Below are 14,984 nucleotides of genomic sequence, written 5' to 3' on the forward strand. Positions count from 1 at the left end.
GTGGGATGTGAACTGGCTATTCCTCTCTGGCCTCAGTGACCATATACCTGCCATAGTGTGACCATGTGATTCAAAAATGTCACTCGCTCTTACAGATGTCAACACCAACAAACTGCTGCCACTGAGTCAGTTCCAACGCACGGCGACCCCATGTATTACAAGGTAGAACTGTTTCATAGGGTTTTCGTAGCTGCAATCCTTATGGAACATCGCCAGGCCCTTCTTCTGTGGCACCACTGGGTGGGTTCAAACCTCCAACCTTAGATAAACAGCACAGCACAAACCCTTTGCAGAGCTCAACTAGATAAAGCAGCGGGCTTCAATGCTAAAGGAAAAAAAAGCTGAGCTGGACGCATTGTAAAGTGGTGTCTGGCCATGGAGACTTCACAGATTTAAAAGACCACCCCATCTCCAATAAGACTCAATACCCTTGTGCCATTATTAACCCCAAGTTTCAGATAAGGAAACTGAGGCTTAGAGATAAAGTGTCTTGCCTGAGGTGGAACTGACCCGACAGGGCAGAATGACTTCAGGAACTGAGCTCTTAAACACCACACCATGAGGGCATGCTCCCTTCCCTTTTACAGATGAGACTAAGGTTCAAGGTTACACAAGTCAACGTGGCAAAGTCTAGGGATCAACAGGACCCTGAACACCGTTGTGTTCTTCCTGTGTTAAGAACCTGTGAATGGTTGTTCCTTCTTTTCTTGCCTACCACCAAAGAGAAGTTAGGAGTCACCGCCCGCACCCCAACACCATCGCCCATCTTTGCAGAATACCCAGTGATCCCAGGGAATCTGATGACCCTGATTCCCCATCCCAACATCACATATAAACTGGAAGGGTCACATCCAGTCTAGTGGGCCAGGCAACACCTCCTACACTAGCCCAGAAGGAGCCCTGGTGGTGCAGTGGTTATTCACTCGGCTGCTAACTGAAAGGTCAGCAGTTGAACCCACCAACCCTTCCACTTGAGAAAGATGCAGCAGTCTGCCTCCGTAAAGATTATAGCCTTGGAAACCCTATGGGGCAGTTCTACTCCATCCTATTGGGTCACTATGAGTCGGAATCCGCTCGACTGCAATGGGTTTTTTACTCTAGCCCAGGATTGCCAGGATGGAGCAAAGGGTTAAGCACTCAGCTACTAGATGTGGAGCACAGCTCTACTCTGACACACACGCAGTCACTATGCGTCCAAATCGACTCCACAGTAACTGGTTTTTTGTTTTTTAACTCTAGCCCACAAAGCCCTCCCCAGCTCTTCAGGACAGCAGGCACCCAGGAGACACAGAATCTAAAAAACAAAGTACAAACTTTATTTTGTTTCTTTACAAAGGCACAGTAGCCTCTTCGTTTTTTTTCCCCCACTTTCTTAACAAAATATAATAGCTTTTCCTTGAACACGAAGACCTCAGAATCGTTAAAAAAAAAAAAAAAGAAAGGAAAAACAACAACAAATAAAACAAAAAGAAAGACAAAGACATTTTGGGGTCAAAGATGGGGAACCTGTAGGGAGGGGAGGGGGCTGGGTGGTGGTGGCGAGTGGCTAACCCTAGTGCTGAAAGGGGATGGGGATGGGGGAGGAGGGCAGCAGCAAACCCCAAAACCGAGAAGCAACATCAACCCCAGGCCCCCAGAAAGCCCAGACCCAGCCAGACCCCCAACCCATGTAAGTGCTTAAAGGAAAAAGAAGAAAACCAGAGAGGAGGGAAGGGGGAACTGAAGACTGACAGTCACAGGCCTGGCTCTGGGGAGGGAAAAAAGAGCTTGGGGTTGTTTCATTTTCCCTGTTCTTAAAAACACGTTTAAATGAAAAAATGTTTTTTGGCGGCGAGAGGCCAGGCACCTCAGTGTCCGCGTCCCCAGCCTCCAGGGCCCAGCCCCAGTGTCCCGATGCTCCCCACACGCTCCAGGCTGTCCCAGCCCGTGACCTTGAGTTGGGTGGCTCCGTTCAAAGGTCAACTTACAGTATTGAAAAAGAGGTCATAAAAGAGACCCAAATGACATCGTAATTTTGTAAAAATTTCTCACTCATTCACCCACGTTTCTCCCTGCTGCTGCCCCGGGCCCCTCCAGCCCCCCAGAAGGGAGAGGAGGGCTGGGGGTGGTCAGGGAAGCTCCCCGTCCCCCAACGGCTCTTCCCGGCTCTGGTCCATGGTGTCACTGTCTGAGGCCTCCGAGTCGGAGGCTGTGTCAGAGGCGTGGGCCTCGGGGCAGCTGCGGACGGGCTTCACGATGACAGCTCGCCGCTGCTCCTCCTCCTGCTCCTGCTTCTCCTGGGTGCCCTCGATGTGCTGGATTGCCTGGGCGGGGACAGACTGCCGATGAGACCCCCGGGAAGTGTCCAAGAGAGAATGAGCCTGGTGAGGTAGCAGGGGAGGCCAGCCAGGGGTCCCTGGGAACAGCCTTTAGAAAACCCTTCTCTTGAGTTGAAAACCCCTCAGGGGAAAACAACAGCCTCAGTGTTGCTTTGAAGCGATGAGTGGTTTTAACATATTATATATTTTAAAGTCGGCCCGTTCACAGATTAGGAGTCTTTGTTATTAATTTTATTAGTCAGTTTGCTGGGTTTATGTGCAACTAAAGTTCCAAGGGTTGAAAAGTTGTCGTCCCCCCCCAGTTCTGGCCTGTTTATTAATAAATGAATATATTCCATGTTCTTGGGTCCTTCCAGGGGTCTAGCCCAAGGCTGAGCACAGAACTAGATTCAGGTTTGACCAGAGAAGGGTTAATCCTGCTTCTCCCTCCTCCGTACGAGGCTTAACTGACACCCACCAGGGTCCAGGGAGATGGAGGTGATAGAAAGTTCTGGACCAGTGCAAGAGCCAGACACCCAAACTCTGAAAGCCAGGCTCTGAGAGCAAAGGGTCTTCTCGGCTGGAGTCATGGGCTGCATGAACCCCAGAAACTACTGCCCTGAGATCATCTTTAAACCTGAAACCAAAAATATCCCCTGAAGTCTTTTTCAAACCATAGTTTAGCTTAACCAGTAAAAAATGTCTGCCTGGAGCATTATGCTCTTTTAAGATCTATCTATATGGGATCAGATTGACAATCACCACTAGAAAGATCAGAGAGGAACCTTAGGGGGCTGTGAGTTTACATTAACGGGGGAGAACAGCTCGGGAAAGGAGGTTGAGAACGCTGCACAGCTTGAAGGGTGGGATCAGTGTAACCGAATTCACACACAGAAACTTGAACTGGTGTATGTTTTGCTGTGTATATTCTCAACAACGGTGACAACAAAATAATTAAAGTTAAAAACAAAAAAAGATAATAAATATATCTGGCACTACCAAAAAAACAAAAAGGGTCTTCTCAGCAAAACCCACATGGGGGTGAAGGAACAGGGGCTTCCAGGCCACCTCATCCCAAGGCCTGGCAGACCCACCCTAGCTCTCTCAGTGGAGCAGCCGCCCGCCTCACAGGTACAGCGATGGGGGCTCGGGGACGAGCACCCACCCAGGCCCCCAGGGCTCCCATCACAGTCAGGCCCCGTCTGGCTCCCCCGTAAGCTGCCCCTGCCTGAAGCCCAGGTACCTGCACGATGGTGTCCAGATTTTGCCGGGATGTGGAAACAGAGTTGATGACCGAGGAGGGGCCCATGGTGACGACGTTGATGTGGTGGGAGGGAGGGGGAGGTGGTGCTGGAACAATCACTGTGGGATGGTGGGTGGGGGCTGGAGGGGGCAGGAGCTACAAGACAGAGAGAGGCCTTCAGTCTCTCTCCAGGGGTTCCCTTCTGAGCTCCCATCCCTGCCTACCTGTCGGTGGGTCACAGAGGACGAGGAACAGCCCTCTAAAACCATCTTCCCCTACCCACTGTCCCCCTGCAGCCTCCACCCACCACTCACGGAGGGCCAGCCAGTTTACAGCCCCCACCCCCTCTCTTTTAAGAAATGAAGAAAAGGAGGCCTCGAGAGGGGCTTTCAGCCAGCCAGGGTTACGTGGCCCCTTCGAGCTGGAGCATCCGCAGGTAGCTCACCATTGACACAGCGCTGGCTGGGAGTTTAGACTCCAGACTTCAACAGCCAGGGTGCATGTCCCTGCTCCAAACCACTTTACAAGCTAAAGGCCCTTGGGCCTGTTAATTCGATTATGCCTCAATTTCCTCATTTGTAAAACAGGAGTAATAAACCAGCTGGAATCCAGGAACTGCTCGAGAAAAGTCTGGAATATTACAGTTTAAGCTTTGTGTCGGCCCAGCTGGACATTCAGAGGCACAGTGATGAGTCTGAGCACCCCCGCGGCCAGTGGGACCCAGATGCTGCCTGCAGCCGACAGGGCCCCTCGCAGGTGCTGCCCGGCTCACCTGGGTGCGCAGGTGCTGCTGTTCCCGCTCCAGCTTCTCCTGGTGCAGCAGCCGCACCTGCTCCTGTTGCTGCTGCAGCTGCACCTGCTGCGCGATCACCTTGAGCTTTTCCGGGTACATGTGGGCCTCCAGCGAGCGCACCTGGGGGCAGAGCAGCCAGCTCAGGGCAGGGCCGGGCCCACACCCTGGTGCCTACACCCCAATGCCGAGGCCTATCTGTGGAGCCTCCTAACTCCGGAGCAGTCCACAGGTCCCAAACAGGCCGCCCCAAACTCTATCCATCACAAAGCAGACCGTTCACCCTGCCAAAGGCCCTATCACGGAGCCCACTGCCCACAGCCCTGCTGCATCTCCTCCTCCGCCACGGCTGCATCACCCCATGCTCCCTCGCTCCCGCCTCAAGGCTTTGTCCGTACTGTCCCCTCTGCCTGGAACATCCTCAGTCTCCTCCCAATCTCAAGTCAAGTCACCTCTGCGGGGAGCCTCACTGGGCCCCTCTGGAGCCAGGACAAAGCCCCCTAAGGATGCGCACCCACGAAGGGGCTGTAGTCTTAATCACAGCTGCGTTTTTACACTGCTGGGTGACATCCGGGGACAAATGTGTCTGCACTCCTCCCCTCCAAGACTGAACCCCTAGAGGTTGGAGACCTGTCTGGTGTCCCCCCGACCAGATACCCCACTTCTAGACCTGGCACAAAGTTGTTGTTGGGTGCCATCTCAAGGCAACCCCATGTGACAGAGTAGAACTGCCCCAGAGGGTCTTCTAGGCTGTAATCTTTATGGGGAGGAGCACAGGTGGCAAGTGGTTAAGTACTCAGTTGCTAACCGAAAGGTCACTGGTTCAAATCCACTGGGAGAAAGATGTGGCAGTCTGCTTCTGTAAAGATTACGGCCTTGGAAACCCTGCTCCATCCTACAGGGTCATTACGAGTTGGAATTGACTCGACGGCAAGGGGTTTGATTTTTTTTGTAATCTTTATGGGAGCAGATCACCAGGTCTTTTCTCCTGCAGAGCCAACCTTTCAGTTAGCAGCCGAGCCCTTAACCCAGTATGCCACCAGTGCTCCTTGCATTAAGCAGGTGCTCTTGTGAATAAGTGTCCAAGGGAAGGCAGGAAGGGAGAAAAAGAAGGCCGAGAAGCAGGCTGGAATCCCAGCCCCGCCGCACACCCCTAGTGCCGGCCAGCAGGGGGCGCCACCTCACCTGCTCCTCCAGCATCATCCGCACAGAGCGCTCCTTGTCCAGCTGCTGCCGCAGTTCGATCATCTCCCGCCGCAGGTCCTCGGCCTTCTCGTCCTCCCAGATGTCCGGTGAGCCGATGCCCTCATCCTTATCCTCCGCCCGCCGCCGCTTGGGGGACGAGCCGCTCAGCTCCTACGGACCCCAAGGGGCCAGTGAGTGTGACCTGGCACCCCACCACCACTGGGGAGGTCTGGGGGCTCCATCACAGCCTCCAAAGCTGTCAGAACACAGGCGGACCCAGCACGAAGGAGCCCCACTCCGCAAATCCAACCAACTGGCCAAGTGTCAGAAAGGAAGGCTGACTGACTTGCTTTCCACACAGTCACCCCCTCTACTGGGCTGAATAAGCCCGTAAACCAGCTGCTGTGGAGTCCATTCCAACTCATGGACCCTGTATGTGAGAGAACTCTCCTCCATAGGGTTTGCAATGGCTGATTTTCCTGTAGACTGCCAGGCCTTTCTTCCAAGGCACCTCTGGGTGAATTCAAACTGCTGACCTTTTGGTTAACAGCTGAGCACATTAACCGTATGCGACACCCGGGGACTCCACTTGGTTGAATGTGTCTCTCAAAAATGAATCTCCACCCAAAACCTCAAAATGTGAGCTGATTTGGAAATAGGGGTTTTTGCAGATAAAATTAGTTAAGATGAAATCATACTGGAGTAGGTGGGACCCTAATCCAATGATTGATATCCTTGTAAGAGAAGACACAGAGAAACACACACAGGGAAGAAGGCCACGTGAAAACAGAGGTAGAGGTTGGAGCAATGTGTCTGCAAGCCAAGGAAGGCTGGGCCACAAAAAGCTAGGAGGCAAGGAAGGCTTCTTCCCTAGGGCCTTGATTTCAGACCTCCGGCCTCCAGAACTGTGAGAATAAATTTCTGTTGGTTTAAGCCCCCTAGTTTGTGTTGTTTTGTCATGGCAGCCACAGGAGACTCAGACACTCCAGCTCTTTCCAGAGCCCACTCCATCACACTTGGCATATGGGTAAACTAAGGCCCAGGTAGAAAGGCAAGTGCCGGAAGCAGGTGGGTCAATGGCGAAAGGTGGGACCTGCAGGAATATCGGAGTCCCAGGCCAGTGCCTGGGCTCTGGGCATGTCCGTGCTGGGGAGGAGAAAGGGCCGGGCAGGTGATGGGGGTGGCCTCCCCCGGGGCAGTACCTGGATGAAGCGCTTGAGCTGTGTGTTCTGCTGCAGGAGCCTGGTCTTCTCCTGCTCCAGCGAGAAGATGTACTCGGCTGTCTGCTGGAGAATGGCAGCCTGAGGGCGGGAGGGGCCACAAGTCAGGGACTCAGCTGGTGGCTTCTAGAGCTGCCGCCTTCAGGAAGCCCTCCAGACCCTCCCTGCCTTGCCCACCTTGCTGAGCTTCTCTCCATCTGTGTGGGGGATGAGGGTCTTGAGGGACTGGAAGCCGGCGTTGATGCTCTGCATGCGCCGCCGCTCGTTGCTGTTAGCAATCTCCCGCCGGATCCGCCGCTCCTGGTCCCGCTGGGTCTCAGGGGTCAGTGGAATGTTGGCCAGGCTGCAGAACAGGGGCACACTGAGGACAGGAGCCCTCTGGGCCCTGCCCCCAACAGGCCCCTGTCTTTTAATTCACCCCCAGAGGGCCCCAAGTGTCACCTGCCTCCCTTCCACTGCAGAAGACACCAGGATAGCCTGATACCTACAACACCATGGGACCAGGAGGGTGGTGGAGACATGGCTCTGGAGGGCCCCAGCAGAATGAATCAGAACTCAGCCCTTCCCTGCTGCCTTCATGGGGAGAGGACCGCCCTCTGGAACAGGGTGTCAAAGCACCTGGGAGTTTATAAGCCACAGAGCCTGGGTCCCAAACCTGGCCAGCATCTGGCTAGCAGGCCTGGGTAGGACCTAGAAACCTGCATGGTTAACAAGTAACTAATTCTGAAGCTGGTGGGTCCCAGGCGACAATCGAGACACCTGGGACACAGCTACCATTTCTGAACGTTTTGATCAAAGCACCTATAGAAGAATCTTAATCAAAAGGGGGGGGGGAATGCGGAACAGAATTTTAAATTCTCATAGAATCCAGACTTTCTGGAGCCATTGAGGCTGGATAAACCCCTGAAATTATTGCCCTGCGATAACCTTTAAATCTTAAACCAAAAATACCCCCTGACGTCATCTTAAAACCAGATAATAGTTTAGCTTAACTGGTAAAGAATGTCTGATCTACAGGGGATCAAACTGATAACAACAACTTGAAAGATTATACAAGAAAACTTAGGGGGCAGTGAGTTTATATTAACGGGGAGAACAATTCAGAAAGGGAGGGTGAGAATGGCTACAATCTGAAGAACGCAATCAATGTCACTGAATGTACATGAAAAAATAAGTGAACTGGCGTATGTTCTGCTGTGTATAGTCTCAACAACAAAATACAGTAAAGACGCCTGGGACATCTCTGCGCTCCTTGCCCTGCACTTGGGACACCTCCTCACAGAGGCTCAGGCTTTGCCCCTCTGCCTTTCCCATCCCCATGACTGAGTCTCAAGCCATAAGCCCCTACCCAAGCCCCCACGCCGGCCCCAACTATCCTGGGCTAAGACTCCAAAGAAGACAAGAAACACTCACTCTGCCAAGGGGCCACCAGGGGACAGTTCTCTACCCCCCGCCCCACCCCAAGTCCACCCATCCCAAGAGGCAGACCCACTCTGTGCCCAAGAAGCGAGGCTCCCAGCATGCTGCGGACAATTAAAGGCCGCAGGAGCCGTGGCCAGCAGAGTGAGCAAGAAGGCAGCCAGAGGAAGGGATGAGGCTGCCGGCCAGCCGAGAGGAGCCTGAGGGCCCAAGACCACCGCTCCCGAGGGGTGGGCCTGTGTGTGGCCTGGAAGAGGCATGCCCCTCTTCCCGGTCCTCCTGCACTCCACCCCCTCCTGGGCCTGATGGCTTCCAGATGCTGGGCTCCCACAAGAGGCCGCCAGCCCCACCCAAAGCCACAGCCCCAGCCTCTTCCTGAGGGGCCCTCCTGGGGTGACCTGCTCCAGGCCTGGGCCAAGGGAGCCCATGCCCCTGGGCCTGGAGGAATGGGGGAAGAGACTCTGGGCAGCTCTAGTTCTCCCGGGGGAGTCCGAGGGCAAGGAGGTGCCCGGCCCAATTCCCTAGCTGTGCCCAGGCCTCTGTGCCCGTCCCCAAGCAGAAAAGCATTTGCACTGAACCCAGGAGAACACATCTGCAACAGCTGGACACAGCCAAGGCCTTCCTGCCCCATCCGTCCCACCTCCCTGTGGGACCCTGGACTCATCCTGCCTCTTCCTGGGCCCTGGCCTCCTCTGCCAACAGACAACAGCGTGGCTGGATTGGGGGGGGCTCCATATCAGACAAAGCCCCACACCGATGCTGGGGGTCCAGAGACAAGTCAGCCTCCTTTCCCCATCCAAGACCCAAAACCTGGGGCCCCAGCCCACCCCAAGGCCTCCCTGCCACAGACTGCTGGTCCAGAATGGGGTCTTGGAATATCAGAGGGCCCACCAGCCTCACTTTAGAGTAGTGGGAAGGGACATGGTTTAGGGTCAGAAAGCCAGTGTCTGGCTCCCCCACTCTGGACCAGGGCACCCCAGTTCTCCCAGTTTCCCTGCCTTACCCTGTGGGTGGCAAGGGTCGGGGGAAGGATCAAAGGAGAGGGTGGGTCAAAGCCAGGGGTCTTTGGGGTCAAGAGGAGGTGGGAGAGATGTCCATAGGAAGCCAAGCCCCACCCCCCCCCGCCCACCCCTGGGGAGTTGAGATCTGTGTCTGGGAGCATCCGCTTCCCCCTGAGCTCACTCAGCCCCTGGGTCCCTCTCAGAGGCCACAGCTGAACAGAATAGATCAAAAAGGAGCCCCGCCATGTCTACCCTTGGACCACCCTGAGTGCTGCACCTTCCAGAAAACCCATCTGGAGGGCCTAGCAATAGGGTAATAAGAAAAAAAAATCCTTGAGCTCTTATATGTGCTAGGGACTTGCTTTGCTAGAACTTTCTCAGTGAATTGCCACAGTCTTTCTATGAGGCAAGTCACCTTATAATCCCTACGTAAGGACTGGGACACAGAGGCTTGGAAAGGCAACAGCTGCAGCAAGTGGTGGAGCTGGGACTTGAACCCTGGCCCCAGAGCCCCACTGTGACCCAGATGGGTCTCAGGCTACAGGGCAGAGTGGGCTCTGTACCATGCCACACAGCTGGACACCCCAAGAGACAGGGCTGGACACCCCAACAGTCAGGTAACCTGTGTTCTCCTGGTGGGGAAATCTACAGGTAAGGAGGTACCTGGACCAACTTCCTGGCCATGCCCAGGATCCTGTGCCCATCCCCGGGCAGAAAGGTGTTTGCACTGAACCCAGGGGAGGAACACATCTGCAACAGCTGGATACAGGGAACAGTTACGCTTTGACGGACAAGGCCGGGCACGCGTAGGCGCTGTAATCACGTTAGCTCTATTGTTACTCACCAAACACTTCTACCTTTTCTCCTCATCTACATCGTCTTCCCGTTTTACCTAAGGGGTAAAATGACATGCCCAAGGCCAGGCAGCTAGACCCTGGGGTACCCCAAACAGCTCACGCTCCCCCCGTCCCACCAGCTAATGGCACCCTCCCTTGTGGGCTCACTACCAGAGCCAACTCTTGCTGTCAGCTGCCGTCGAGTCAGCCCCCAACTCATGGTGACCCCGTGCGCAAAGGAACAAAACGCTGCCCACTCCCCATAATCGGTTGTGGATTGGAATACTGTAATCCATAGGGGTTTCACTGGCTGATTTTCTTAAGTAGATTGCCAGCCCTTTCTTTCTAGTCCCTCTTAGTCTGGAAGCTCCATACCATCATAGCAACACACAAGCCTCAATCAAGACATAGGTGGTGTCTACACATGAAGTGCATTGGCCAGAATCAAACCTCAGTCACCTGCATGGAAGATGAGAATTCTACCACTGAACCGCTATTGCCCTCTAGCCAACTCTTCAAACCCAAACCAAACCCATTGCTGTCGAGTTGATTCCAACTCATAGTGACCCTATACGACAGAGTAGAACTGCCCCATAGGGTTTCCAGGGCTGTACTCTTTACAGAGGTAGACTACTATTACATCTTTCTCCCGCTAAGTGGCTGTGGGTTCAAACCAATGACCTTTGGGTGAGCAGCTGAACGCTTAACCACTGCGCCACCAGGGCTCCTTAGCCAACTCTTACTCAAAGACAAATGTGAACACTGAGGCCCAGAGAAGTGAAAGGGCTTGCCAGGGGTGCAGCTGCAATTTACCCCTCCTACACTGCCCAGCCCCACTGCCTCTGAGCCCGAGTTCCACCCACCTCAGTCCAAACCAGAGCTCAGGGTGCCTGCCCTCCCAACAAGCCAGCTCATCCACCCATTAAACGTCAGCCCTGGAGCTGACTGACCCTTGTCCTCCCTCCTCCCTACCCAGAAGGCCCATTAAGTGGAGAGACCAAAGGAGACACGGGACCACAGGTCTAAAAGTCTCAGGCCCAAAGGTCCCCAAAGGAAAGTTCCCATGCCCAGGCAGGGAACAGCGGCCTCTGTGGGCTCCTCCTCCGCATTGTAAGCCCACAGACTCACTTCTCCAATGTTCCATGATGCTCCTTTCCATCCTGCCCCCTTCCCCTCCAAACCTCTCAACACAGCCTCCTGGCTCCCCCAAGGAACCAGCCGCTGTTAACCTAGGCAGATCTTAAATCCAAGAAAACAAGCTGCACTCCAAAATTAGTTTCTCATGGGGAATTGGGGTCACCACCAGGATTCTTAATTATAACTCATCTTACTAGCGCTAGAAGCACCAGCTGAATTTAACAGACTGTGGCATAACTAGAGGTTCTGATTGGTGAAATGCAGATTAAACAGGGCTCTGGTTGGTGGAAGGCTGACTAACCAGAGACTCTGATTGGTGGAGGAATGCAGACCAAACGGGGGTTCTGATTGGTGGAATACTGTCTACCCAAGAATTCTTATTGGTGCAATACTGACCAACCCGGTCTCCTATTGATGAATGTTGGCTAATTGGAATTTCAAGGTGATACTGCTCTTATAAAGTAGATTTTTCTGCAGATAGCCTGGAAGTTTCTTTCCGAGTTTTGCTGTTAGTCACCACAATGTAAAAGTCCAACGCCCCCTCCACAGGTACGTCAGACTCCCCCAGGTGAGCAGTGAAGGTGGCCTGTATCCACTGACACAGCGTCTCTTGCTTCCCTCCCTCTCTGACTGCCTTCTAACAGACTCCTGCACGCTGGTCAGGGGCTGCCCCTGGAATAAGGCACTGGGAATTTGGCACTGGGAAGCCATAGCCAAAGGAACAAAGTCTGGGTACCGGCCTCGGATGTCAAGACCAGAGACACCACGACCAGAATAGCCCCCAGAGCCCCCTGGGGACACCAGGTGTCCCAACCAGAGGTACCGGGCCCCTGACCAGTAGCCCTCCCTCCTGCCCAACTCCAGCCTCCAACTGGCAACTGAGAACGAGTGCCTTCTTTCACACGGCTGGAAGTCACTCACATCCCCCAGAGCCACTGGCCATCCACACAGGTAAGGTGGGAAAGTGCACAGGAATTTCCCCATGCCCAATAAGGAGGACTGGAGGGAGGACAGAGACCCTCTCACCAAGGGTGCCAACGCCCTCATGCTACTCTCTCCAAAACACAGTCCAAGACCCTCCCCCATCCCCCACTGCTTCCCTCCATACACCCCACTCCAGCCATGGACAGCCCGCTGCCTCTCCCCTTGCCCATACACCACGCCCATCAGCTGTTCCCTCTCCCCTCCCTGCGACTTCTCCAGCCCATCAGAGGGGACCCCGCACCAGGTTCAAGTTCAAACTCCAGCCCTGCCGCTTACCAGGTGTGGAATCACTTAGTCTCCTGAAGCCTCAGTTTCCCCATCTGTACATGCTGTAAATACGGCCTCACTTCACAAAGTTGTGGGGAAGTTTAAAAGCGATGGAGGCTAACAAGGTGCTCTGTCCTTGCAGGGTTTGCACTCCGGTCTCCAGGAGATCCCACAGATCTCTCCCAGGGAGCTGACAACACTCTTTAGCACCCCGAGACTGTGAGCTGCTGAGGGCAAGGGGCAAGATCTGGTTTGCGGCTGTATCCTCAGTTCTAGCACAAAGAAGGCGATCCTTTGTAAATACCGGATGAAAGACACACACACACTCCAACGCCCTTAACTATTTTCTAACTGTGGGAGTCTCTGGGTGGTGCAGATGGTTAACACAAGGCTGGAAGTTCGAGTCCACCCAGAGGCACCTTGGAAGAAAGGCCTGGCAATCTACTTCCAAAGAATCAGCCATTGAAACTCTATGGAGTACAGTTCTACTCCAACACACGTGGGGTCGCCATTAGTCAGAATTGACTCAAAGGCAAATGGTAACTCCTTATGGGCACTTGGTCTCTTCCCCCCCCCCAGAGGGCAGTAGAGCTTACAAGGATAGAGGCCACCATGCTCCACTTTTAGGAGGCTAACTGGCATTTTAACAGCCACCAGCGCTCTCCACATGTGAACAATAGCCGTGCACCAGGCACCGTGCAGGCCATTTTGCAGACATCACGGCATTTAAGCCCCACACACCTGTGTTATGCAGTCTCTCCTATTATGATCCTACATCTTACACAGCGACAGCTTGTTCACAGCCCAGCAAGATCCGAGTAGGGCCTGCCTCCAGAGCCCTCACTCCATCCACCGAGCACACCATCGCATGCTAGTAGCTCATCTTCACAGGGGCTCAGTTTTACCGAGGCCAAGAGCGGTTCGGCAACAGGTCCAAACCACACAGCGTGCCATCCAGCCCCCTCTAGTAGGTGAGGGAGGCGGAGGAGGGAGACGAGAATCGTGTTCATCATTGAGGGATGGAGCAAAGTCCACCGCCGCGAGATGGCCAGAGACAAGAGGAGGGAGTCCATCCCAGCCAGATGGTCCTGCCCACTCCACACACTCCATCCTGGACAGGCCCTTTCTGAAAATGAGCAAACCCAGAGGCTCCAACCCCACAACCAGTGCACCAGGTGACAGTGGTCTCAAAACCAGGCACCTGAGGACCGTCCCATGGCCAACCCTGAAGGGAGGTCCTTCGTAGCAGCCAGGGGGCTTGGAGCAGGGACAGAGTGAGGCCAGGGTCCTGGCAGCCCACAGAGAACTCAGCCAGGGCCCCAGCTAAGCAGTCGAGGGGCTCCATTGCCCTAATCTTTTCCAAGGTTAGGGCTAGAATGTCCTCCCCAGGTCAATCCCACCTCGCCTCTGCCCAGTCCTCCTCCAAGCAACCAGTGGCTACACAGCCCCTGATGTGGCAGCACAGCTGAGTCAGAGCAGGGCTCTGGGGCCAGGGTTCAAGTCCCAGCTCTACCACTTGCTGCAAATGTTCCCCTTCCAAGCCTCTGTGTCCCCATCCTTACATAGGAATCATTAAGGCAACTTAACCCATAGGAAGACTGTGGCAATTCACTGAGAAAATTCTAGCAAAGCAAGTCCTTAGCACATATAAGAGCTTAAGGATTTTTTTCACTTATCCTATCGATAGGCCTTCCAGGTGGGTTTTCTGGAAGGTTCAGCAAACACCGTGCCGCCTTACCAACTAACTGGCCCATCCACCCCTAGGTATTGACTCTGAACTAGAGTAAACTAAGGTACAAGCCTTAGGGGGAAGGGTGAATACGTGTGCAAGCGAGGTTACCCACCGACACCTGGTTCCTGCAGGCCCTGGTGTCCACCAGCCTGGGCTACACGGTTCTGGGCTCCTCCCCCCTTAATCCCCGCCCGCCTGCACCGGGCGGTGGAGCACGTGGCCCCAACCATGGGGAGCCATTTCGTTCCCGGAGCAGCGGGGCAGAAAAGGGGCCACAAGTCCCAAACTTCTGCACGCTGGAGGATCCCTCCACACCCGGGTCGTGCTAAATATGCAGATGCCTGGGCCCTTCTCCTCGAGATCCAAGATCTGGGTATCTGCATTTTAAGTGTCTCAGGTGACTTGGCTGCGGGTAGTCAGCGAGTCCACCACGGTTTGGGAGACGGCAGATCTGGAGCCAGCTTGGAGAATGACTTCTGGGGAGGACCGCAGGGCTGTGGGTTCCGTCCACCCACCCGGCTTAGAGACCAGACGCCTCCGGCTTACGGCTGGGGCGTGCGATCGGAAGTTTGCGACGGAGACACGTGCGGCGGGAAGCGGCCTGGGAGCCTGGGGTCGGCCCCAGCTGCCCCCCTCCCCAAGAAGCCTCCCCTCCGGGCCTCCCTTCCCCATCTAGCCCGTCCGGGCCGAGCTTTGTGCCGGGAAAGCGTGGTCCGGGGGCGCCTACAACTCCCACAATCCCGCACCAGCGGGGCTCGGAGAACTACAGCTCCCGCGAGGACCCGCGCGCGGAGGTCCGCCTACTCCTAGAGGGCTGCAGAGTCACGTCCAGGCCTCGCTAGTAAACAGCACTAGGACGCGGGCGGGCGAGCG

At 54.8% G+C, this 14,984-nt stretch overlaps 1 protein-coding gene across 1 annotated transcript in view; it reads right to left on the reverse strand.

Annotated features, from left to right (window-relative positions):
* Nucleotides 1-1,903: 1,903 nt before the first annotated feature.
* Nucleotides 1,904-14,984, reverse strand: part of TFAP4 (transcription factor AP-4) — a 13,861-nt gene continuing 780 nt past the window's right edge. The window contains exons 2-7 of the mRNA XM_004373210.2: nucleotides 6,913-7,078; nucleotides 6,718-6,816; nucleotides 5,516-5,686; nucleotides 4,313-4,453; nucleotides 3,541-3,696; nucleotides 1,904-2,303 (exon numbers count right to left, since the gene is read on the reverse strand). Of these exons, the coding sequence (XP_004373267.1) occupies nucleotides 2,109-2,303; nucleotides 3,541-3,696; nucleotides 4,313-4,453; nucleotides 5,516-5,686; nucleotides 6,718-6,816; nucleotides 6,913-7,078 (928 nt within the window). The 3' untranslated portion in view covers nucleotides 1,904-2,108. The remainder of the gene's footprint in view (nucleotides 2,304-3,540; nucleotides 3,697-4,312; nucleotides 4,454-5,515; nucleotides 5,687-6,717; nucleotides 6,817-6,912; nucleotides 7,079-14,984) is intronic.

The sequence above is a fragment of the Trichechus manatus genome, unplaced genomic scaffold (genome assembly GCF_000243295.1).
Source record: "Trichechus manatus latirostris isolate Lorelei unplaced genomic scaffold, TriManLat1.0 scaffold00024, whole genome shotgun sequence".
NCBI lineage: Eukaryota > Metazoa > Chordata > Mammalia > Sirenia > Trichechidae > Trichechus > Trichechus manatus.